At 44.8% G+C, this 27,051-nt stretch overlaps 1 protein-coding gene across 2 annotated transcripts in view; it reads left to right on the top strand.

The window, feature by feature from the left end:
* Positions 1–27,051, top strand: part of LOC146986798 (SPRY domain-containing protein 3-like) — a 51,277-nt gene that overhangs the window by 2,792 nt on the left and 21,434 nt on the right. For both annotated transcript variants that reach the window (XM_085775675.1, XM_085775676.1), the window contains exons 2-6: positions 3,682–3,829; positions 4,016–4,091; positions 10,114–10,238; positions 11,946–12,078; positions 13,010–13,198. In XM_085775675.1, the coding sequence (XP_085631801.1) occupies positions 3,702–3,829; positions 4,016–4,091; positions 10,114–10,238; positions 11,946–12,078; positions 13,010–13,198 (651 nt within the window). In that variant the 5' untranslated portion in view covers positions 3,682–3,701. The remainder of the gene's footprint in view (positions 1–3,681; positions 3,830–4,015; positions 4,092–10,113; positions 10,239–11,945; positions 12,079–13,009; positions 13,199–27,051) is intronic.

Here is a 27,051-nt window from a genome sequence, read left to right as displayed (position 1 = left end):
TTTGAGAACGGCGGGGCAGAGACGTGAGCTGCTCAGTGAACACAATGGAGGCTCATGCTCATGGTATTTCTATGTTTCCCTCATCAAACTCATCAAATACACAGTCCAACAACTCCAAAACAAGTTGTGACCTGCACATTCACCACGCTATGAGATAGTCGGGTAACATTATGTAACGCTACAACACATGAAGCAAATACTCTGAACTACTTTGTTCTTTTGAAATCCCTCCGCCCAGCGGCAGCCATTTCTGGAATGTAGTTCCGGCTGCATTTGCCTCTAAAACAACTCTGTCTCTAATGTTACATGATTATCTCATAGCGTGGTGATTATGGCAATAGGCGAATTTGCCAAAGTATTGAACTATCCCTTTAATGATATTCAATTTTCTATATGCAAGTTTATTGACCAGCATTTATATGTTTTTCTAATGGATTTTAAACATTGAACCACAATCACACAATTTCTCTGTTGCACTTTCATAACGAACGTTTTTTTCTTCACGATGTGAATTTCATGAACAACTTTTCTAATAATGTTGTTGTAGTTGAAACGAGGGTGTGTTCCTGCACAGAAATACAGTACTGACTGAGTACTCAGTTACTAATGTGTGGTTCGTCTTAAAGGGACAACGAGGAGTTTTGGAAAGCGAAGTGTTTCCTACTACATTTACTATGAGCCTGCACGCGCACGGTGAAATTCTTGGACCGGCGCAAGATGGACGTCTTGCCAAGAATGTTTTCATTCATAAAGAATTAAAGTCAGAGGTTCGAAGACGATCAGATACCGTCGTAGTTCCGACCATAAACGGCGATTCGGCGGCGTTATTCTCATGACTCGCCGGGCAGCGTCCGCGAAACCGAAAGAAACGCTGGTCGGCTCGCCCAGCATTTCCGCCACCACTAATAATAACAAAATAACAATAGAGACAAAACGATATATTTATCGAAAATTGAGCGATTAACAAGTGTGGGTTACGTAGATTCATCCACATTAATATGAGACTTTTTTATTGTCACAGAATTTTTCGTTCTGCTGCTGGAGAAACTCCTTGTTGTCCCTTTAATGTAGTTTTTCCAGTTTAGTGAAGAAAAGGTCAGAAGGTCAAAGAACGCTGTAGTTTGATCTTGTGTTGATTTATCTTTAAAAAAAAGTAAAGAATTGTCTTTTTTTTGTGTTTTCCTGAATGAAACAAAGGTTTAAAACCAGACACTCACAGCTGCACTGGTGGGTGTTTAAAACGTTTTTTTTTCCGATCTGAAAATGTGAGATTAATTAGTTTGTGATTTAAGTTTCCATCAGTTGCAAAACCGGAAGTCAAATATTCAACAACACTTTTGTGTGTGTGTGTGACTCCACACACTCTCTGACGTTAACAGGAGATCTGGTTTAAGCCTGAGTCAGTCCCAGATCACACCGACTGGGGAGTTACCTGACCATCACACATACACACACACACACACACACACACACACACACACACACACACACACACACACACACACACACGCTCACGTTGATGCCTCTTGGCAGCCGACTCTCAGTGTCCAGGCCTTTGCTTGTCTCAGGAATGTGGGATTAAACGTAAATGGAAAAACACAAAAGCAAACACAAAGGGTTTGGCCTGAGGATCAAACCCCGGCCTTCTCCTCCTCTTCTTCTTCCTCCTCTTCTTCTTGTTGTTGTCAGGCAACAGTGGTAACCATGTTGTGGTCAGAGATGTTTGCTCTCAGCCTGACATTTAATTGTTGCCGGGTTGTTTATCACGACTGTTGTGTGCGTCAACAGTGGAAACGTCACTGAAGTTAAAGTGAATTTTCTTTTTTACGTTAAATCACGTTTTTTAATCGATCGATTGATGAGAGAAATAACATGACAGATAAGCAACAACAGCAAAGAAAGAAAGAAAGCTCATGTTCAAAAAGGAGTCGAGACTTATGGAGTCTGTCTGTACAAGAATCTATCGCTGCTCCCTTAAAGGGATACTTCACCCAAAATTGCTAATTCACCAATCATCTCCTCACCGTCATACCAAGGAAGGGTTTAGAGAACTTTTCAGAGTCATCAAAACTCTTTAGGAGTTTTTGAATGGTCCAAAACACACACTATGAAACATCCAGATACCTCCATACTGCTCGTCTGTACTGACCCAAGTGTCCTGAAGCCGCCACATGGAGAAGTTGTTCAGAAAAAATTGATCTGATCTGTTTTTTTCCTTGTTGTAGCAGCAGCTCCCAGTGGCTCTGTTGATTTGCTGCAAGATGTTGGTTGGTCGTAAACCATCAGATGTTTGATGTAAACACGGAAGAACATCTCACAGCAAATCTCTTGCAGCCACTGGGAGCTACTGCTGCTGCCACGCCGGCCCTTTTAAAATTTCTTCATCAAATTCCAATTCCAATTTCGACTTTCTAACTTTGAAAGGATAAAAGCAAATAGAATGAGGATTTTAAGGATATTTTTCACTGTTAATGATGATGTTAACATGTTGCCAAATGCTAGAAAATCAACGTTACATGTAAAGAAAAAAAGAAATTTACGTAACGCATGCAAATCAAGTGATTAACGATGATACAACACAGTGCATGTCGTATTATTGATAATTATTCAAAATTTAATTTCAAGGCCAGTGTGCAATCTAGGCTACATGCTATCTGAACTTCTTACAGGGTTTCAAATAAATATGGGCGTGGAAATGAAACTTGGAAAATCGGCTCTGCGCATGCGCAAAACCACAGAGTAGCAGTTCTCGGCTTCAGTTGAACTATGGCGCTGTCCGTCTGTTGTGTGAAAGCGGCTGCACCCCGGTCAGCACTGGTCCGTTTGTTCCTGCAGCTTCATTCTCAAAATCTACTATCTGCAGAGAGTGGTAAATACAAACCATATTAAAGTAAATAAAACGACCAGCGCTGTGTCTAAATGTTAAAGTTGAAGTTAAAGTTACTTCTCAGAGTTTCATTTTTTACAATGAGGACTCACTCATGTAAACATGGCGTACAACATGTGTTTTCCGGTCAGTCGTCATGGAAACATGATGCTTTGCCAGTGGTGTGGTGTTTGGACCAGAGTGAAAACAAATGTGTGTGAATGCGAACTGTATGAGCTTAAAAATTGAAATAATGCATCATTTCCACTTCTGGTTCAACTGTAGCCGCTCGATGCAGCCATTTTGGTGCAAGTGATTTGATTCATATCGGGATATGTAGGAAGTAGTTTAGTTTATTGAAACAGGACAGTGTACAATACCATTAGTCAGTTGAAAAACAATGAAAAGATGGTTGTACTAGATTTAGCCCTAGGGCTAATTTCCATCTGTAGTCCCAACACTCACAATACAAAACACAATAAAATACAGATTGCACATACAGATACATATATCATTATCGTCTGATTATCTTTTTTTTCCCCATATGGCCCAGCTCTACCTGTAACCGCGAAACACATGTTCTTTGTATTTTCTTTTAAACCGATTTATTGTTTGGAGATTGTTTTAACTCTTCAACCAAACTGTTCCACAGTCCAAACCCCCCCCCCCAAAATTTTTTTTTTTACAAATCCTGTTTCAGTTTCCGTGTGTTTTCATGTCAGTTTCTTTCTGTAGAACAATAATTTAACGTTCGCTGCTGCTGCTTGTTTTTCTGTCTCTGAGGCTCTTCGTCTTCGCGGTGTTTTGTTTTCCAGACTGGGATGGTTTTTCAGACATGGACGACATCAACCTTCATTATCGCTTCCTCAACTGGAGGAGGCGAATCCGTGAGATCCGCGAGGTGCGAGCGGTTCGATACAAGGAGCGGCTCAAACGGATGCTGAGGGACGGAGACGTGCTCAGGTATCAGAGACCATGATGATGATGATGATGAGCAATAACAACACTGAGGGGGTCAAACCGGAGACATCTGTTAGTCATAAGGGTTTTCATGCTGCAGCGTTTCCTCTTCTTGTGTTTGGCAGATGTGATTATTACAGTGATAATGTTGTTTTTATTTTATTTTCTTGTCTGGACCTTTTTTTGTAGGTATCACGGGAATTCAGATGAAGTCGGCTGCTTCGTTGCAGCCAGACCGCTGTCGAGAAGAAATCGATATTTTGAAGTAAGTTTTCCTCACTCACACACACACATTCATAAAAAAACAAAACAAATAAAGGTTGCGTTACGTTATTTGCTAATCTAATTTTGCATGAAAGTTTCCTGGCTTAAACTGTTTGATTCTGCATCATGAATTTGGCGTAATTATCTTTATAATTAGAACAAGATCCTGAAACTGTAACTTTGGTTCTGATCAGATGGATCTCCATGTGAGAGAAATATTCAGCACTGCACCTTTAAGCTTTTAGTATTACAACAACATTAAACTGTGCAAATAACTCACTTTTATTGCTTATGGGATTCTTGGAACACCTACTGTCCCACAATGCATTGCAATTCCTTATATGAAAGTTCAGACTACCAGGTTTCAAACTTTATTTATAGAGCACTTTAAAAACAACAGCCCAGTACATAAAAGTTAACGATAAAATAACATAAGGTACCATAAAATAGATAAGTAAAATGCAATAAAATATAAATGTTCCATGAATAAACAAATACCTAAGTTATTGTTCAGACCAGATAGAAAAAAACTAAGATAAACTATTTAATATTTAGTAAAAACGCTCTGCAAGTGAATGTTGTTGTGTGTGAGTGTAGTATATTATTGTGGATGTAGGACACCACCTTCATCCTCTGTGATGAAGATGATGGTGATGATGATGATGATGATGATGATGATGAGAGGATGAGAGGAGACTTGGCAGGCCATCCTGTCTGACTGCTCGCCTTCATCTTTTCAAGCCATAATGGAAAAAGAAATCATGACTTCTCCCGGGAAAAAGAAAACACATCTGAGAAACAAAGACCTTTCAGCCTGGAAACAGATTTGAGGAATTACTTGGCAACTCCTTTTTTTTTTCTTTAACATCGTGTGCTCGGCCCTCGGCCCTCGGCCCTCGGCCCCGGCACCCCAGTTGCGCAGTAATCGCCGATTTGTTCGAGTCAAAGGCACCAAAATGATTTATTCACACCACAGTCAGAAGCAAGACTCAGCAATTAAATCACAGCAATTAGCAAATATACTAAAAGATTTTATTAATGTGCTACTGTGCATCTTCCCTTAAAGGGATAGTTTAACGTTACCAGACAGAGTTGTTTTAGAGGAAAATACAGAGACTGTTTCCTGAAAAACTGTCCCTGAAGGCAACGAGCATCAGCGGTTTTGCATGAATTTCCCTCTAAAACAACTCTGTCTGGTAACGTTCTGTTATTATCTCATAGCGTGGTGAATGTGCAGGTCACAACTTGTCCACCAGAGTGTTGTGGAGTTGTTGGATTGTGTATTTGATGAGTTTGATGAGGGAAACCAAGAAATCCCATGAGCCTCCGTAGCGTAGCTCTGAGCAGCTCGCGGCTCTGCTCCGCCGTTCTAAAAATAGCTTGCACCGACAATTAAAGGTAACGAACCTACTGCTATGACTATAGGGATTATGGCAATGGGCCAATTTCCTAAAAATGTTGAACTATCCCTTTAAACTTGGATCTTGAGCTTCTGTTTCCAGGTTCATTTAGGGTTAAACGATATCTGGTAAATGTTTTTGATTGTGTCACTTTGTCGTAAAGCCACAACAGCAGCAGCAACAACATCTTCCTGGATCAGAGGAGAAAACCTGAAACACATTAAGTCGATGATCTTAGACATTTCAGTCGGTGGAGTCACCGGGGTCACGCAGTTCTTCTGCTGAAAACATGCTGCAGCCGTTCATTCACGTCACACAGAGGTGTAGCAACAAGATGAGGTGGGAATCAGTCATTCCTGAAACACCCCGTTTTTCAGCTGTCTCTGTAAAACACTGGATTTAAACTGTGCACTGTAAAAAAAAAAAAAAAAAGTCTTACACTGCAAAAACTCAAATATCTTAACAAGAATATTTATCCTATTTCTAGTCAAAATGTCTCATTTCTAGTCAAAACAAATCTCATTATACCTAAAATAAGACTCATCACATAAAAAGTAGCTTGTTTTTAGACACTTTTTACTTCTTTCAAGCAGATTTTCACTTGAAATAAGTAGAAAAATCTGATAGTGGAGCACAAAAAACTTGCTTTCACTGGCAGATTTTTCTACTTATTTCAAGTGAAAATTTGTTTGAAACCAGTGAAAATTATCTAAAAACAAGTTAAGTTTTAGGTGATGAGTCTTATTTAAAGTGGAAAGAGTTTAGTTTTGACTAGAAATGAGACATTTTGACAAGAAATAAGACAAATATTCTTGGAAAGATTTTGAGTTTTTGCAGTGTAGCAGGAAGTCGAAGCTGCTGCTGCTGATATGAACTGAACCGTCCAGTGGATTCAGATTCTGACCCCTTTTGTTTGAAAACTGCTTCAGCCAGTAAAGCTGCTGTGATCCCGTCAGTGGGGGTCGGTGCTCGGCTTGATACCGCCACAGAAAAAAACAAAACAAAACAAAAAACAGAAGAATAAGAAGAAGAAGTAGAAACTGCATTACCAGCTGCTGCAGCCGTAGATAGATACGCTGCGTTTAAAGTTTCAGCCGTACTTGGCTTCTCTTATCTCGACAGGCTGCGTTCACCGAGCCAAATAAGTCACAGCTCATTACAAATCCTGCGCTGGTTTTTGTTTATTCGACTGTTATTGGTGATGCAGACGCTCACAAAACCACGTTCAAACACGCTCAAACACACACACACATGCACACACACACAGGATGGGATGTGTAGTGAAACAGTAACTCACCCTCTGTCAAACCTTTATTCTTGCGTACATGTTGGTGCTACATGACTCACCTTGTGGGAGTCACGTAGGAGGAGGTGGAGGAAGCGATTTGCGTAAACGGGGCTTGTGAGTTAATTCGTGTCGTTAGTTAATCGGATGCCGGTTGTTGTGTGTGTGTGTGTGTGTGTGTGTGTGTGAGTGAGAGGATGTGTCGGTAGATTTTTACAGATCATCTGCATGTTTTACACTGACACAGAGAGAGAAGGGAAGTATTCCCTTTCCCTCCCCGGAGACCTCTGCTGAGGTCATGGGAAAGAACTTAAAAATTTCCTCCTCTGCTTGCCCTGGATTTGACAGCAGCGCTCCGGCTGCAGTGCGTCCATGTAGGGCTCCCCGGGGATGATGTCATATGGTCAGTATTCAGTTATGATAACAACGGTGCAGCCTGCGAGCTCTCTGCTTCAGGCTCCTCACTTTGATCCATCGTGTGGCTACGACGGCAGCGGCAGCGGCGTTGATGGTGTTGTTGTCGTCGTTACGCAGAGTGAAACTACACAGCTTCATGTTGATTTTTTTTGGGGGGGGGGGTTCCACATTAAGTGAAAAGATCACTGCAAAAACTGCAAGAATATTTGTTTTATTTCTTGTCAAAATGTAATTTCTAGTCAAAACAAATCTCATTATGCTTGAACTAAGACTCAACACATTAAAAAGTAGCTAGTTTTTAGACATGTTTTACTTCTTTCAAGCATATTTTCACTTGAAATAAGTAGAAAAATCTGATAGTGGATCAGGTTTTTCTTTCTTATTACAAGCACAAAACTTTTTCTACTTATTTCAAGTGAAAATTTGTCTGAAACAAATTAAAATTATCTAAAACCAAGTTCATTTTTAAGTGATGATTGTTGTTTTTAGTGAAAAGAGTTAAGTTTTGAATAGAAATGAGACATTTTGACAAGAAATAAGACAAATATTCTTGGAAAGATTTTGAGTTTTTGCAGTGAAGAAGCAGTTGCCGAGCCAAAAGCAAAACAAAAAACAGAAAGTTAATGGCAGGTTTGAAAAGTGTGGGGTGGAGCCAGACAGACGGACGGAGCAGGAACAGTGATAAAGCTGAAGCACATTTTGAAACTTTAATGATTTTCCTTCCATCCGATCTGTAAAACTCCAAAAAAAAAAAAAAAACATTGGAGGACGGCCATGAAATTTTGTGCAGATGCTTAATGTGTGTGTGTGTAAAGGATAAATCCCTCTGACTCACTCGGATGTTTGTCCTTCAGTTCATGACTAAGCGGCTCCAACACCGAGCTTTGTGTTAAGTGCTAATTAATCAGCAAATATCAATATATAAAGACTGTGCATAAGATATGAAATGAATTCATCTCACCACCACCTATAACATCATCATCCACCACCACAGTGAATATAATAAAATCAAGTCTGTGTCCTTTTGCCCCGGCTTCACCCTCGCTCCTCCTCCGCCTCCTCTCTTTCTCTCTCTCTCTTAACAAAGTTTGTTCTGCTTATCCACTCTCACAATGTAACGGCCTCCCACGGATAATGTGTTATGACTCGCCGTTGCTCTGGACGGGTAAACAGCGCTCAACCTCCTTTGAGCTGGAGGTTTCCGTTTAAGGATGTGTCAGAGCCAGAGGACGGATAAAATGACTCCTCATCCTTTTACCATCACCTAGAATAAATATTAATATCTGTCTGACTGCAGCTTCTGACTTTGTTTTGATGCTCGACTTAAAACCGGTGACCTTGTGTGTCTGGCCAGAAGGTTATTTACTGTATAAGCATGTATGTAAATGGTTAATTGGTTATTTATTTAGTTATTCTCCTTTTTTCTATTTTCTTTATCAATAATTCTGCTGAATTTTATTCTTTAACAGAAGTCGGATGAATCCCACCACCACCAGCCCTGACTTTAAAGGGATAGTTCAACATTATGGCAAATTCTCCTCTCACCATAATCCCTATAGTCATAACAGTATAGGTTCATTACCTTTAATTATCGGTGCATGTTGTTTTGAGATCGGCGGGGCAGAGACGTGAGCTGCTCAGTGAACACAATGGAGGTGAACGGTACAGGTCCCTCATCAAACTCATCAAATACACTATCCAACAACTCCACAACGCTCTGGTGGACAAGTTGGGACCTGCACATTCACCACACTATGAAATAATCATGTAACATTACGAGACAGAGTTGTTTTAGAGGGAAATGCAGCCGGAACTACATTCCAGACACGGCTGCTGGGCGGAGGGATTTCAAAAGCGCAAGTAGTTCCGACTCGAGTATTTGCTTCATGTGTCGTAATGTTACATGATTATTTCATAGCGTGGTGAATGTGCAGGTCACAACTTGTCCACCAGAGCGCTTTGGAGATTGTGTATTTGATGAGTTTGACGAGTTTGATTTTTGTTGAATTATCCCTTTAAACTGTCAAGATGGCTGCCACTCGCATCGTCAACTGTAGTGACCACTCTGCAAGTTTTACTGTGTTATTTTTTTTATCCGGAAATTGTTTCACTTTAAAGTCAGACCTGTACATGACACTTTTCTTATCTGTGGATATTTTTCCTACACAGTTTATATGTGTAAAAAAACAAAACAGCCCGAGTGTTGTTATACTGTAGCTGTCAAATTAGCGTTGCTAACAATGGTGCAAATGGCTAATGGCCTGTTTGTTTTGGTGCCCATTACATGTTTTTTTTGTAAGTTTGTGCGGCTTTTTAAAAATGTTATAAATTCTTTGCATTGAAATCTAAACATTTACAAGTAAAAAAGTTGATATATATTTCCATTTTGTTATATTAATCGTCCATTTTCCAACTGTTTTTTTAACCGGAAAGCGTAGCCTACTACAAAATGTGAGAGATGTCTTTAAAAAAAGAAAAAGAAAAGAAAAGAAAGAAAGAATAAGTTTGGCTGTGGCGTTAGAAAAAATGTTGGATTACCTTTTTACCTTATGCTTACAACATTAGCTGTTGTTAGCATAACACTCCCAAAACTGCTGCCGCTTAGAGCTGCATTGTGGGTAACGTAGGCACCATTGTTTTGCTAAGAAAGAAGAGTGCGTGTCTGGATAAAACATAAATAATTTTGCTTCTACGTGTTCATTAGGGCTGCTGTGAGGGAGTATGCATAAATACATGTAAGATATGTGTGTAGCCTACATAATATGCTGTGAATCTCATGTTTTGTAATGTTGTGCTTATGCTTGCTTGTTAATCTTTTGAGGAAAGTCTGATCAGTTTATCAGTTTAGAAAAGAAAAGTGTTTTCTGGAGGAGGAGGTTTTTAAACTGCTGTGAGAGCTTCTCTCTTCTCTCTGTGTGCAGGTGACCATCATGGACACCGGGGTGCGGGGGATGATCGCTGTGGGTCTGGTGCCTCAGCTCTACAAACTGGACCATCAGCCGGGCTGGCTCCCACACTCCGTGGCCTTTCATGCTGATGACGGCAAGTACGTGTCACCGATACCGTTGACGCAAAACACACAACATGAATGTGAATGTGAACATGAACATAGTAGTGTAGTAGCTTGTGTTCACGTCAAGGACTGAGGAACTGAGAGCAGGACGCGCTGCTCTGTTCATGGACGGTTCAGTTCAGTCGAATAAATTTGGAAAGGTCACGACGGGTACACTTTCATATTTAATGCTGCAGTTCTCAGAAACTGTTTACTACTTTTGGGAAGAGCGTTGTCTGCCAGCGTGAGAGCGCAATAACGTGGTCTGATGTTTTAGGAACTGGACCAAACTTAGTTGAAGAAGAAGTTGAAGCTGTTCATTTATGCTGCACTGGTCCTTTAGAGAGAGAGCTGCAGCGATGCGATGAGACAAACGACTGGATTAATCATCTCTAAGTTTGGTTTTTACTGAACGTTGATCATGTTTAGGAATAGCCTATACTCTAAATTTAACACTTCCCCTAAAAAGAAAGACACACAATCATCACAAGGAACTTAGTCAGATATAAAAGAAATATAATAAAGTTTGGAGTCCTAATTATTTAATGCATTGATTAGACCTCAGACAGTAGAGAGAGATGGATTTTGATTTTGCATGTTGTGGCTCACAGTCACCAGGAAGCTCCTATAGTTTTATTTTATTTAAAAATCTTAAATGTATTATATTTTTGACAACATTTGACTCGTTAACATGTGTGCATTAGGTCAGTGAGGAATCTAGGGGTACGCAAAACATTGCAGGGGGTACGTGGAAACATTTATTAATTTATTTCCAAGATGATAAGTAAATATTTCCAGTCATTTCATAAGCCCATTACTAAAATCTTACTGTTGCGCCACAATAAGTTTCCCCTGGGAGACAGTAACCTTTGGCATAACACATGCTGCCAAGGCCACGGCTCAAACATCCAGTTCAGGGGAGCTGAACATTACATGTTATGATGAATGTTATAAGAGTTTAATAAGAGTTTAGTGTGACTGCCAAGATGCCAAAGCCAAATTCCTCTGTGTTTTTAAACCATTGGACAATAAAGTCATCTTATCTTATCTTATCTATTTTATTTTGAAGGCAGACTGATTCTTATTTTATGTTTAATTTGAGTTCAAAAAGAACCAAAAGGAAGTAAAGCTATTACAATATAAGTGTAACATGTCTTTGTTCAAATTAAAGAGAGAAATTAAAATGATTTTTATTTCATAATCAATTGTGTTATGTTTTATCTAAACCACTTTTGGAGAATCATCAACACGTATAAGTGAGGCAGTACTCACGGTATGATGAATAGGCTCAGGAGCTACACAAGACAAAGAGGTTTTTGGAACCGCTGCATTAGATTAACCGGCGGCTCTAATGTCTTTATAGGTGTAAATGTGAGTGTGTGAGGTTGTGTGTTGTGTATATTTATCCCTGTGACCCCCCCATGAACCTGCAGGGATGAGTGGTATAGAGCGAATGAATGAAAGGTTATGCAATTAGTGAGGTTTTCTTTATTTACTGAGATGCAGCTGCTTCTGTGCCATGCAGTTTTACTTTCATGTTCTATAAGTGGAAAGTGGTTTCCTGAGCGCCCCTCACCTCCTTTGAAGTATTTTTTTTTCTGTGTGCAACGTGTGCAAAATTTGAGATCAAAAAAAAAAAAAAAAAAGATGAGTCTTTATTAACCCTTTAACCCTTGTGCTGTGTTGTCTCTCTCTCCACAGGCTGTATAATGGAAACACTGTGGGGCAGCAGTTTGGTCCAAAATGCTGCCGAGGCGACAGGATCGGTTGTGGGATATCTCTGGACTCTGACGACGGACAACTCACCGTGTTTTTTACCAAGAACGGTAAAGAGGTAAGTCGCCTGTTGTTTCGCTTTATTTCACACAGGAAAGACACAAAAGACAATCCGGTAACACTTTACTTGAATGGGTATTCATAAGATTGACATAAAACTGTCATAACCATGACATAACAGCTGTCATAAACATCAATGAATACTTATGACAGCTGTCGTTAAGTGTCATTCGGTAAGTTATGACACTTTTAATGCAAAGTTGACATTGTTTGAGATTTTTTTTGTTCTGACAACTTGACATACAGACAATGTAAACTGTCATAGCAGACCTAATTGCCAAACTTTAAAAAATTATGTCAAGTTCTCATAACAAGGACATCTCAAATAATGTCAACTTTGCATTAAAAGTGACATAACTTACCGAATGACACTTAACGACAGCTGTCATAAGTATTCATTGATGTTTATGACAGCTGTTATGTCATGGTTATGACAGTTTTATGTCAATCTTATGAATACCTATTCAAGTAAAGTGTTACCGACAATCCTATTAATGTTCTCATTCATCCAGGTCATATCGAATGGAACTGGACTTGGTTATTTGTCTTAGAAAACGCTTCACCTCTCATCCAAGAGGCTTCATCAGTTGAATCTCCTAACATAACTGTTCACAAATGACCTCATGTGACTCCAACGACTGTCGTTATAACACAATAGGGCACTAACGAAGTCGAAACCCAACTTTCCGCTAACAACTGTCACTCTAATGACGGTCGTTGGCACATAAGGCACAAAGGGATCCAGTGACATCATCGGTCTTGTGACAGAGGTTAAATACCTGGATCTCCACACCAGCTAGATGAAGCCTCTTGGATGAGAGGTGAAACGTCTTCCTAGACAAATAACCAAGTCCAGTTGCGTTCGATTGAAATTTCCTTGAGATAGAAAAGACAGTTTTACATGTTGGATTTGTCACAACGACACTCAGGTGGGAAATGTGGAAATCCCAGCCGCCCCTGAAGGCCTCTACCCGGCGGTGGGGATGCACTCTTTAGGAGAGGAAGTTCTGCTGGACCTGAACGCCGATTGGGGGATGGAGGACGATGACGGACAGATGATCGTGGACAGTCATGAAGAGGACTGGGGCCGTCTCCATGACGTCAAGGTGACCGGCACGGTAAGAACGATGAAGTCGAAGTATAAAAACCTGGAAGTACTTGTCCATTTTTTCCCTTCGCAGTAGCTTTTACTACATTTACTGTGAATAAAAGGTAACACACAGACTTAGAAAGGTTTGTCTCAAAGCTTCCTGCTGTGTAGTGATACACACATACATTGAAGGTTATCTGGTAATTTATGTTTGAGGTTTGACTCCTTAATGTTTGGTTACACTGGAAAAATGAGTCCATTTCATTTACAGAATTGAGAAGATTTTTTTTCTCCAAGTCTAGTGAGTGTACAAAATACATAAATTCAGAAGCATGAGTGAATAGAAATAATACAAACATAACCATGATACCATTGACCATACTAGTATTGATTGATCTTGCATACAACCACATATTTACATATATTACATGCATCACTTACATATTAAAATTGCATATAGAAAATTAAAGCCGCAAGCGGCGATGACGGGCCCTCGCTCACCCATGCCACCGCGGGGCCTGAGGCACGCCGGGGCTGTGGCGTGAAGGTGAAAGGGAGAAAAAACCTGAGAGGAGGAAAAAAATGCAATTTTTCGTTCAACCACCAGGGGGAAGTCACCGCATGTGGTCTGGTGCGTTCAGGGGCGGCCCCTCATCACTCATGTTAAAGCAGATATCAGTGGAATGTTTTTGTTAATATAAGTCCTAAATAGTCCTATTTTCCGTCAGCAATCACTTACATGAAGTATTTCAGCCTAAACACGAGTCTCTCCGTCACTCTGCTCTGCTGTAACCCGAGGAGAAAATTTTCCTTGTGGGATACAAGTGTTATCCAATGAGGGGAGAGAACGGCATGAAGGGCTGTGTGTGCAGCCAAGGGATGCGCGTGAATGTGGTGACGTAGCACGAGGACCAATTGATGCCTGACAAGGGCGGGGGCTGCTAACTCATGGTGCGTTCAAGGAAACTCGTACTTTGTGTTTTTCCTTCCTGTGAAGTCATACCAGTTCGATCTGGTACGAGTTCACGGGTCGGAAGTTACGAGTGGCCGTTATAGGGAACTTTCACAGACAACAGGACAGTAAAAACACGAGCTACGGGTTACCTGGAACGCTACCAAGTCGTAGTTGTGACTTGAAGCTGTAACTTACGGTTTCAAAAGCCTGCCTTGAACACAGCATTAGCCGAAACGGCCGTGCCGCTGTTATCTGCTTTAAGTTTGGAGTAAATCGGACAAAGCATGAGGGAGTTATGAGCAGTTAATGGTTCATCCACCAGGGGGCAGTAATGGTATGCATGCAGGTGTGTTCAGGGTCAGTCCCTCATCACACATGTGAAGTTTCGTGGAAACTGGACAATGTTGATGTAAAATATGGCACTTCCTGTTTCCACTAGGGGGCGACATGAGTGAGATCGTCTACGAGCATATGGAGACGTTGAGGTCGTGACCCTGGACCTGTGTACCAATTTTCATGATGATACGAGTTCATTAAAGCCATCAAAAAGCCGAACGTATTTTCATGGCGAGGAATGGTCGCCGCGTCGCCACACGGACACCATTACTCGTAGCTTCACAGCGTTCATGATGTAGCTTCACCACCTTAGTCTGCATGTTTTAGAAGTGGAATGGAGTTGATGGGGTCAACTATGTGGCATCAGTACACGTTAAAGGAAAACTTGGCCACTTCCCGTTACCACCGGGGGGCGCTATGAGTGACGTAGGAAATTAATATATGGGGACGTTCAGGGCGGAGCCGTCATCATGTCCAGTGAGTTTGAAGCTGATCAGATAAAGTATGTGGGCGTTAGAGCTGTTCGAAGGTGAAATGGCGAGCAAACGAAAAGTCGCCAAAATCCTCAAGGCCCCAGAAGCCACGCCCTTTGACCTAGAGACCTGCGGAGCACAACTTTTGATCAGAGTGGCATCTCGATGGTCTCTAGCCAATTTGAAGTCAATCGGACAAAATCTCTAGGAGGAGTTAGATCAAACAGGTCAAAAGTTCAAATCAAAATGGCCGACTTCCTGTTGTGATTTCACCATGACATTAAGAGGCTTTTTTGTGCGTCTTGCCATGTTCTATAAGCCCACCAAATTTCATGTGTCTAGGTGAAACACAAAGGCGGGGCTGATGTTTTGAAATTTTCTAGGGGGCGCTATTCAGCCATTTGACCACGCCCATTCCCAACGACTTTAAAATATAAAATTTTTTGCGAGGCCTGATGTGCATGCCAAAATTGACGCGTTTTGGGGCATGTTGAAGCCCCCAAAAATGCGATCCTTTTGAGAGAAAAAGAATGAAAGAATAATTAAAGCCGCAAGCGGCGATGATCGGCCCTCGCTCGCCCATGCCACCGCGGGGCCTGAGGCACGCCGGGGCTGTGGCGCGGAGCAGAAATGGAGAAGAAACCCGGAAGGAGGCCAAAATTGCAATGTTTCGTTCATCCACCAGGGGGCAGTCACCGCATGTGGTGTGGTGCGTTCAGGGGCGGCCCCTGATCACTCATGTGAAGTTTGGAGTGAATTGGACAAAGCATGAGGGAGTTATGAGCAGTTAATGGTTCGTCCACCAGGGGGCAGTAATGGGATGTGTGCAGGTGTGTTCGGGGTCAGTCCCTCATCACACATGTGAAGTTTCGTGGAAATCGGACAAAGCATGAGGGAGTTATGAGCAGTTAAAGGTTCGTCCACTAGGGGGCAGTAATGGGATGCATGCAGGTGTGTTCAGGGTCAGTCCCTCATCACACATGTGAAGTTTCGTGGAAATCGGACAATGTTGATGCAAAAAAATCGCACTTCCTGTTTCCACTAGGGGGCCACATGAGCGACACCCCTATCAGATGGAAGAGGTCTCCACCCTGGACCTGTGTATCAAGTTTCATGATGATACGAGTTCAATAAAGCCATCAAAAAGCCAAACGTATTTTCATGGCGAGGAATTGATGGTAGCCACGCCCCCACAGGGACGCCATTACTCGTAGCTTCACGGTCTTCATAATGTAGCTTCACCAACTGGTTCTGCATGTTTTACAAGTGGAATGGAGTTGATTGGGTGAACTATGTATTTTTAATGAATTTTAGTTCACTTCCTGTTACCACCGGGGGGCGCTATGAGCGACGTAGGCAAATAATATGTCGGATCGTTCAGGGTCTCGCCATAGATTTTTGCACCAAGTTTGAAGCGTCTACGATCAAGTATGTGGGCGTGAGAGCCAATCGTATTACATGGCGAGCACGCCAAAGTGAATTGAGCGCTGGCAGCCACGCCCTTTGACCTACGGACTCACGGAGCACAAGATAAGCTCAGCTAGGTCTGGAGATGTGGTGTACCTAATTTCAACTTGATCGGGCGAACGCTGTGGGAGGAGTTAAGTTTAGGCGGGAAAAATCTAAACCAAAATGGCCGACTTCCTGTTGGGATTTCACCATGACATTAAGAGGCTTTTTTGCATATCTGGGTATAATACATATGTGTACCGAATTTTGTAGGTCTACGCCAAAGTAAGCAAAATTGTCTATGGGACTTTTCAAAATTTGTAGGGGGCGCTATTTCGCCATGTCGCGTCGGACATGTGCGACCACCACATATATCGAATTTCGGATCAGGCCGGACGTCCGGGCAAAAGTTCACGCATTTTCGAAGTCGGGAAAGGGGCCAAATTGGGGCATTTAGGTGACGGAATAATAAGAATAATAATTAAAGCCGCAAGCGGCGATGGCGGGCCCTCGCTCGCCCATGCCACCGCGGGGCCTGAGGCACGCCGGGGCTGTGGCGCGGAGCAGAAATGGAGAGAAAACCTGGAAGGAGGCCAAAAATGCAATGTTTCGTTCATCCACCAGGGGGCAGTCACCGCATGTGGTCTGGTGCGTTCAGGGGCGGCCCCTCATCACTCCTGTGAAGTTTGGAGTGAATCGGACAAAGCATGAGGGAGTTATGAGCAGTTAAAGGTTCGTCCACCAGGGGGCAGTAATGGGATGCGTGCAGGTGTGTTCAGGGTCAGTCCCTCATCACACATGTGAAGTTTCGTGGAAATTGGACAAAGCATGAGGGAGTTATGAGCAGTTAAAGGTTCGTCCACTAGGGGGCAGTAATGGGATGCGTGCAGGTGTGTTCAGGGTCAGTCCCTCATCACACATGTGAAGTTTCGTGGAAATCGGACAAAGCATGAGGGAGTTATGAGCAGTTAAAGGTTCGTCCACTAGGGGGCAGTAATGGTATGCATGCAGGTGCGTTCAGGGTCAGTCCCTCATCACACATGTGAAGTTTCGTGGAAATCGGACAATGTTGATGCAAAAAATGGCACTTCCGGTTTCCACTAGGGGGCCACATGAGCGACACCCCTATCAGATGGAAGAGGTCTCCACCCTGGACCTGTCTATCAATTTTCATGATGATACGAGTTCACTAAAGCCATCAAAAAGCCAAACGTATTTTCATGGCGAGGAATTGATGGTAGCCACACCCCCACAGGGACGCCATTACTCGTAGCTTCACAGTCTTCATAATGTAGCTTCACCAACTGGTTCTGCATGTTTTAGAAGTGGAATGAAGTTGATGGGGTCAACTATGTATTTTTAATGAATTTTAGTCCACTTCCTGTTACCACCGGGGGGCGCTATGAGTTACATGGGAAGTTAATATATCAGGACGTTCAGGGTGGAGCCATCATCATGTCCAGCAAGTTTGAAGTTGATTGGATGAAGTATGTGGGCGTAAGAGCCAATCGTATTACATGGCGAGCACGCCAAAGTTAATTGAGCGCTGGCAGCCACGCCCTTTGACCTACGGACTCACGGCGCACAAGATAAGCTCAGCTAGGTCTGGAGATGTGGTGTACCTAATTTCAACTTGATCGGGCGAACGCTGTGGGAGGAGTTCGTTTTAGGCGGGAAAAATCTAAACCAAAATGGCCGACTTCCTGTTGGGTTGAGGTCATGAGGTCAAGAGGCTTTTTTGCATATCTGGGTATAATACATATGTGTACCAAATTTTATCAACATCGGACAAAGTTAGCAAAATTCCCTATGGGCATTTTTGGAATTTGTAGGGGGCGCTATTCCGCCATTTTGCGTCGACCGTGTGCGACCACCCAAAAATATCGAATTTCGGATCCGGCCGGACGCCCATGCAAAAGTACACGCATTTTCGCCTTTGGGAAAGGGGTCAAAATGGCGTTTTAAGGGTGTGGGAATAATAATAATAATTAAAGCCGCAAGCGGCGATGGCGGGCCCTCGCTCGGCCATGCCACCGCGGGGCCTGAGGCACGCCGGGGCCGTGGCGCGGAGCAGAAATGGAGAAAAAACCTGGAAGGAGGCCAAAAATGCAATGTTTCGTTCATCCACCAGGGGGCAGTCACCGTATGTGGTCTGGTGCGTTCAGGGGCCGCCCCTCATCACTCATGTGAAGTTTGGAGTGAATCGGACAAAGCATGAGGGAGTTATGAGCAGTTAAAGGTTCGTCCACTAGGGGGCAGTAATGGTATGCGTGCAGGTGTGTTCAGGGTCAGTCCCTCATCACACATGTGAAGTTTCGTGGAAATCGGACAAAGCATGAGGGAGTTATGAGCTGTTAAAGGTTCGTCCACTAGGGGGCAGTAATGGGATGTGTGCAGGTGTGTTCAGGGTCAGTCCCTCATCACACATGTGAAGTTTCGTGGAAATCGGACAATGTTGATGCAAAAAATGGCACTTCCGGTTTCCACTAGGGGGCCACATGAGCGACACCCCTATCAGATGGAAGAGGTCTCCACCCTGGACCTGTGTATAAAGTTTCATGATGATACGAGTTCATTAAAGCCATCAAAAAGCCAAACGTATTTTCATGGCGAGGAATTAATGGTAGCCACGCCCCCACAGGGACGCCATTACTCGTAGCTTCACAGTCTTCATAATGTAGCTTCACCAACTGGTTCTGCATGTTTTAGAAGTGGAATGAAGTTGATGGGGTCAACTATGTATTTTTAATGAATTTTAGTTCACTTCCTGTTACCACCGGGGGGCGCTATGAGCGACGTAGGCAAATAATATGTCGGATCGTTCAGGGTCTCGCCATAGATTTTTGCACCAAGTTTGAAGCGTCTACGATCAAGTATGTGGGCGTGACAGCCAATCGTATTACATGGCGAGCACGCCAAAGTGAATTGAGCGCTGGGAGCCACGCCCTTTGACCTACGGACTCACGGAGCACAAGATAAGCTCAGCTAGGTCTGGAGATGTGGTGTACCTAATTTCAACTTGATCGGGCGAACGCTGTGGGAGGAGTTCATTTTAGGCGGGAAAAATAAAAACCAAAATGGCCGACTTCCTGTTGGGTTGAGGTCATGAGGTCAAGAGGCTTTTTTGCATATCTGGGTATAATACATATGTGTACCAAATTTTGTATGCGTGGGACAAAGTGACCCGACTTCCCTATGGGGATTTTGAAAGTTTGTAGGGGGCGCTATTTAGCCATTTCGCGTCGACCGTGTGCAACCACCCCAAAATATCGAATTTCGGATCCGGCCGGACGTCCATGCAAAAGTAGACAACTTTTCCAGTTGGGGAAAGGGGCGAAATTGGGGCATGAAGTCGGGCAAGAATAATAATAATAATAAACAGCGCGATTTCAATAGGGCTTTCGCTGGGCGACTTGCAGTCGCCGCTCGGGCCCTAATTAAAGCCGCAAGCGGCGATGATCGGCCCTCGCTCGACCCATGCGACCGCGGGGGCCTGAGGCGTGCGGGGGCCGTGGCGCGAAGGTGAAAGGGAGAAAAAACCTGGAAAGAGGCCAAAAATGCAATGTTTCGTTCATCCACCAGGGGGCAGTCACCGCATGTGGTCTGGTGCGTTCAGGGGCGGCCCCTCATCACTCATGTGAAGTTTGGAGTGAATCGGACAAAGCATGAAGGAGTTATGAGCAGTTAAAGGTTCGTCCACTAGGGGGCAGTAATGGGATGCGTGCAGGTGTGTTCAGGGTCAGTCCCTCATCACACATGTGAGGTTTCGTGGAAATCGGACAATGTTGATGTAAAATATGGCACTTCCTGTTTCCACTAGGGGGCGAATGAGTGAGATCGCCTATGAGTACATAGAAACGTTGAGGTCGTGACCCTGGACCTGTGTACCAATTTTCATGTTGATACGAGTTCATTAAAGCCATCCAAAGGGCAAACGTATTGTCATGGCGAGGAATGGTCACCGCGTCGCCACACGGACGCCATTACTCGTAGCGTCACAGTCTTCATAACGTAGCTTCACCACCTGGTTCTGCATGTTTTAGAAGTGGAATGAAGTTGATGGGGCAAAGTATGTACATTTTCCAAATTTTAGTACACTTCCTGTTACCACCGGGGGGCGCTATGAGTTACGTGGGAAGTTAATATATCGGGACGTTCAGGGCGGAGCCATCATCATGTCCAGCAAGTTTGAAGTTGATTGGATGAAGTATGTGGGCGTGAGAGCCACTCGTATGTACATGGCGAGCACGCCAAAGTGAATTGAGCGCTGGCAGCCACGCCCTTTGACCTACGGACTCACGGAGCACAAGATAAGCTCAGCTAGGTCTGGAGATGTGGTGTACCTAATTTCAACTTGATCGGGCGAACGCTTTGGGAGGAGTTAAGTTTAGGCGGGAAAAATCAAAATCAAAATGGCCGACTTCCTGTTGGGATTTCACCATGACATTAAGAGGCTTTTTTGTATATCTGGGTATGGTAGATAAGTGTACCGAATTTCGTCGGTCTAGGACAAAGTTTGCGAAAGTCCCTATGGGCTTTTTTCAACTTTCTAGGGGGCGCTATTTCGCCATTTCGCGTCGGACATGTGCAACCACCACAAAATATCGAATTTCGGATGAGGCCGGACGTCCCACCAAAAATTCACGCATTTTCGAGTTGGGGAAAGGGGCCAAATTGGGGTTTAAAGACCGCAAGAATAATAATAAATTAAAGCCGCAAGCGGCTATGACGGGCCCTCGCTCCACGCCACTCGGCCTCCCCGCTACCCCCGGGCCGCTCTTCGAAAACCCCCGCGCGCAACCGGACGCGGGCGGCCGCGTCGAGGGCGGTCCCCTCGTCGAACACGTGACGTTTCGAGCAAAACGGACAACGTACGATGGAGTTACGGCAGGTTTACGGTTCGTCCACCAGGGGGCGGTAACGGGATGTGGGCCGTTGCGTACGGGGTCGTGCCCTCATCACACATGTGAAGTTTCGAGCCGATCGGACAATGTCGATGCAAAACGCGACATTTCCTGTGTCCACAAGGGGGCGTATTGAGCGAGCTAGCGTACGATCAAATGGAGGCGTAGAGGGCGGGCCCCTGATCATGTACTGAAATTTTGAAGTGACTACGACCAAGTATGTGGGCGTGGAAGGCAAACGTAACAGCATGGCGACTAAACGAGCAGTTGACCAACTTTGTCGCCCCCTAGCAGCCACGCCGTTTGACGTAGAGAAAAGCTTTTAATAGTGTTTGACCAGCTCGGTCTCCTGATGATCTGTAGCGAATATGAAGTCAATCGGGCAAAATCCGTGGGAGGTGGCAGTTCACGATGGAGCGCTATTCCTGTCGCCGCCACAAGGGGGCCATTAGCCGTAGCGTCATAGCGTTCACGAAATACCTTCACCAACTTGTTCGGCATGTTTTAGAAGTGGAATGAAGTTGATGGGGGCAACTATGTATTTTTAATTAATTTTAGCGCACTTCCTGTTACCACCGGGGGGCGCTATGAGTGACGTAGGAAAATAATATGTCGGATCGTTCAGGGTCACGCCATCATCATGTGCACCAAGTTTGAAGCTGCTGCGATCAAATCTGTGGGCGTGATAGCATTTAAACCTTTTTAGCTGAATTCGGGAACTTGGCCGTGCACTAGCAGCCACGCCCTTTGACCTACACACCTGCGGAGCACAAGCCGTAATCAGCTCAGTCTGGAGATGTTCCGTGCCCAATTTGAAGTCAATCGGGCGAACTCCCTCGGAGGAGTTCGTTTTGCGTCAAAGAAATGCTAACCAAAATGGCCGACTTCCTGTTGGGTTTAGGGCGTGGCTCCAATTCAATTTTTGGTATGTTTGGGTATGATACAGGTGTGTGTCGAGTTTCGTATGTGTACGACAAAGTAAGCGAAATTTGTCTATGGAGAATTTCGGAAAAACTTCTAGGGGGCGCTATTGAGGCATTTAGCCACGCCCATGGGAAACGACTCTATCCGCTGAAAGAGCTCGTCATCCTTGACCTGTGTATGAAATTTCGTGAGGACACGACTTCGTTAAAGCCACGAAAAAGGCAAACGTAATTGTACGATAAAAAATCGTCAGTCGCCGCGGCGGCACACGGACGCCGTTCGTCGTATCTTCACAGCGTTCATAATGTAGCTTCAGCAACTGGTTCTGCATGTATTAGAAGTGGAATGAAGTTGATCGGGTGAAGTATGGATTTTTAATGAATTTTTGCGTACTTCCTGTTACCACCGGGGGGCGCTATGAGCCAGGCAGGAAGTCGATACATCAAAACGTTCAGGGAGGAGCCAACGTCATGTCCTTTGAATTTCAAGTGGCTACGACGAAGTATGTGCGCGTGAAAGGCAAACGAAATTTAAATTGGGATGATACACATTCGCCGCGGCGGCACACGGACGCCGTTGCTCGTAGGGTCAAAGCGTTCATGATGTAGCTTCACCATCCGGGTCTGCATGTACTAGAAGTGGAACGAAGTCGATTTGGTCAACTACGTATTTTTAACGAATTTTTGTACGTTTCCTGTTACCACCGGGGGGCGCTATGAGCGACGTCGGCAAATAATATGTCGGATCGTTCAGGGTCTCGCCATAGATTTTTGCACCAAGTTTGAAGCGTCTACGATCAAGTATGTGGGCATGAGAGCCGTTCGTATTTTCATGGCGAGCACCGAAACAGTCGCCAAACTTCGGGGCACGCCAGAGGCCAACCCCTTTGAGCTACAGACCTGCGGAGCACAAGATAAGCTCAGCTAGGTCTGACGATGTTCTGAACCCAATTTGGAGCCGATCGGGCGTAACCCCTAGGAGGAGTTCGTTTTGCGTAAACCAACTTTGAAGCAAAATGGCCGACTTCCTGTTGGTTGTCGGGTATGTCCGTAATGAGATTTTTTGAAGATCTTGGGTTGATGAATATGTTTACCAAGTTTCGGACAAATCGGTGTCGCAGACTGCCATTTCCTATGCGCGGTCTAGGGGGCGCTGTGGTGCCATTTGGCCACGCCCACATGCGAGACCACCACAGAATCGCAATTTTTTGGCTTCCCCCCCTGCGTGTAAAATTTCATCCGTTTCTCGGCTTGGGAAAGGGGTCGAAATCGTGTTCGAACGCGGGGAATAATAATAATAATAATAATTAAAGCCGCAAGCGGCTATGACGGGCCCTCGCTCCACGCCACTCGGCGTCCCCGCTACCCCCGGGCCGCTCTTCGAAAACCCCCGCGCGCAACCGGACGTGGGCGGCTGCGTCGAGGGCGGTTCCCCTCGTCGAACACGCGACGTTTCGAGCAAAACGGACAACTTACGATGGAGTTACGGCAGGTTTACGGTTCGTCCACCAGGGGGCGGTAACGGGATGTGGGCCGTTGCGTACGGGGTCGTGACCTCATCACACATGTGAAGTTTCGAGCCGATCGGACAATGTCGATGCAAAACGCGACATTTCCTGTGTCCACAAGGGGGCGTATTGAGCGAGCTAGCGTACGATCAAATGGAGGCGTAGAGGGCGGGCCCCTGATCATGTACTGAAATTTTGAAGTGACTACGACCAAGTATGTGGGCGTGGAAGGCAAACGTAATAGCATGGCGACTAAACGAGCAGTTGACCAACTTTGTCGCCCCCTAGCAGCCACGACGTTTGACGTAGAGAAAAGCTTTTAATAGTGTTTGACCAGCTCGGTCTCCTGATGATCTGTAGCGAATATGAAGTCAATCGGGCAAAATCCGTGGGAGGTGGCAGTTCACGATGGAGCGCTATTCCTGTCGCCGCCACAAGGGGGCCATTAGCCGTAGCGTCATAGCGTTCACGAAATACCTTCACCAACTTGTTCGGCATGTTTTAGAAGTGGAATGAAGTTGATGGGGGCAACTATGTATTTTTAATGAATTTTAGCGCACTTCCTGTTACCACCGGGGGGCGCTATGAGTGACGTAGGAAAATAATATGTCGGATCGTTCAGGGTCACGCCATCATCATGTGCACCAAGTTTGAAGCCGCTGTGATCAAATCTGTGGGCGTGATAGCATTTAAACCTTTTTAGCTGAATTCGGGAACTTGGCCGTGCCCTAGCAGCCACGCCCTTTGACCTACACACCTGCGGAGCACAAGCCGTAATCAGCTCAGTCTGGAGATGTTCCGTGCCCAATTTGAAGTCAATCGGGCGAACTCCCTCGGAGGAGTTCGTTTTGCGTCAAAGAAATGCTAACCAAAATGGCCGACTTCCTGTTGGGTTTAGGGCGTGGCTCCAATTCAATTTTTGGTATGTTTGGGTATGATACACGTGTGTGTCGAGTTTCGTATGTGTACGACAAAGTAAGCGAAATTTGTCTATGGAGAATTTCGGAAAAAATTCAAGGGGGCGCTATTGAGGCATTTTGCCACGCCCATGGGAAATGACTCTATGCGCTGAAAGAGCTCGCCATTCTTGACCTGTGTATGAAATTTCGTGAGGATACGACTTCGTTAAAGCCACGAAAAAGGCAAACGTAATTGTACGATAAAAAATCGTCAGTCGCCGCGGCGGCACACGGACGCCGTTCGTCGTATCTTCACAGCGTTCATAATGTAGCTTCAGCAACTGGTTCTGCATGTATTAGAAGTGGAATGAAGTTGATTGGGTGAAGTATGGATTTTTAACGAATTTTTGCGTACTTCCTGTTACCACCGGGGGGCGCTATGAGCCAGGCAGGAAGTCGATACATCAAAACGTTCAGGGGGGAGCCATCGTCATGTCCTTTGAATTTCAAGTGGCTACGACGAAGTATGTGCACGTGAAAGGCAAACGAAATTTAAATTGGGATGATACACATTCGCCGCGGCGGCACACGGACGCCGTTGCTCGTAGGGTCAAAGCGTTCATGATGTAGCTTCACCATCCGGGTCTGCATGTACTAGAAGTGTAACGAAGTCGATTTGGTCAACTACGTATTTTTAACGAATTTTTGTACGTTTCCTGTTACCACCGGGGGGCGCTATGAGCGACGTCGGCAAATAATATGTTGGATCGTTCAGGGTCTCGCCATGGATTTTTGCACCAAGTTTGAAGCGTCTACGATCAAGTATGTGGGCATGAGAGCCATTCGTATTTACATGGCGAGCACCGAAACAGTCGCCAAACTTCGGGGCACGCCAGAGGCCAACCCCTTTGAGCTACAGACCTGCGGAGCACAAGATAAGCTCAGCTAGGTCTGACGATGTTCTGAACCTAATTTGGAGCCGATCGGGCGTAACCCCTCGGAGGAGTTCGTTTTGCGTTTTCAAACTTTGAAGCAAAATGGCCGACTTCCTGTTGGGTTTCGGGCTTCGCTATAGGAGGATTTTGTGTTCATCTCGCATTGATGAACATGTGTGGCGATTTTGGTCCGCTTTCGTTAACGTCATTTTTTTCCCTATGGGTTTTTGGGAAAATTGTAGGGGGCGCTATTTAGCCATTTGGCCCCGCCCATATGCGACGCTGGCATCATATATCAATTTTCGCGAAGCCCCACGAGGCTACAAAGTTTCGTTCGTTTCTCGGCTTGGCAAAGGGGTCAAAATGGCAATTGAATCGTCGGAAGAATAATAATAATAATTAAAGCCGCAAGCGGCTATGACGGGCCCTCGCTCCACGCCACTCGGCGTCCCCGCTACCCCCGGGCCGCTCTTCGAAAACCCCCGCGCGCAACCGGACGTGGGCGGCTGCGTCGAGGGCGGTCCCCTCGTCGAACACGTGACGTTTCGAGCAAAACGGACAACATACGATGGAGTTACGGCAGGTTTACGGTTCGTCCACCAGGGGGCGGTAACGGGATGTGGGCCGTTGCGTACGGGGTCGTGACCTCATCACACATGTGAAGTTTCGAGCCGATCGGACAATGTCGATGCAAAACGCGACATTTCCTGTGTCCACAAGGGGGCGTATTGAGCGAGCTAGCGTACGATCAAATGGAGGCGTAGAGGGCGGGCCCCTGATCATGTACTGAAATTTTGAAGTGACTACGACCAAGTATGTGGGCGTGGAAGGCAAACGTAATAGCATGGCGACTAAACGAGCAGTTGACCAACTTTGTCGCCCCCTAGCAGCCACGCCGTTTCACGTAGAGAAAAGCTTTTAATAGTGTTTGACCAGCTCGGTCTCCTGATGATCTGTAGCGAATATGAAGTCAATCGGGCAAAATCCGTGGGAGGTGGCAGTTCACGATGGAGCGCTATTCCTGTCGCCGCCACAAGGGGGCCATTAGCCGTAGCGTCATAGCGTTCACGAAATACCTTCACCAACTTGTTCGGCATGTTTTAGAAGTGGAATGAAGTTGATGGGGGCAACTATGTATTTTTAATTAATTTTAGCGCACTTCCTGTTACCACCGGGGGGCGCTATGAGTGACGTAGGAAAATAATATGTCGGATCGTTCAGGGTCACGCCATCATCATGTGCACCAAGTTTGAAGCTGCTGCGATCAAATCTGTGGGCGTGATAGCATTTAAACCTTTTTAGCTGAATTCGGGAACTTGGCCGTGCCCTAGCAGCCACGCCCTTTGACCTACACACCTGCGGAGCACAAGCCGTAATCAGCTCAGTCTGGAGATGTTCCGTACCCAATTTGAAGTCAATCGGGCGAACTCCCTCGGAGGAGTTCGTTTTGCGTCAAAGAAATGCTAACCAAAATGGCCGACTTCCTGTTGAGTTTAGGG

This window comes from Trachurus japonicus, chromosome 5, assembly GCF_045865225.1.
Source record: "Trachurus japonicus isolate A0001 chromosome 5, Traja_1.0".
In the NCBI taxonomy this organism is placed as follows: Eukaryota; Metazoa; Chordata; class Actinopteri; order Carangiformes; family Carangidae; genus Trachurus; species Trachurus japonicus.
The sequence above is the reverse complement of the archived record's forward strand: the minus strand, read 5'-3'. Positions and strand labels throughout refer to the sequence as shown.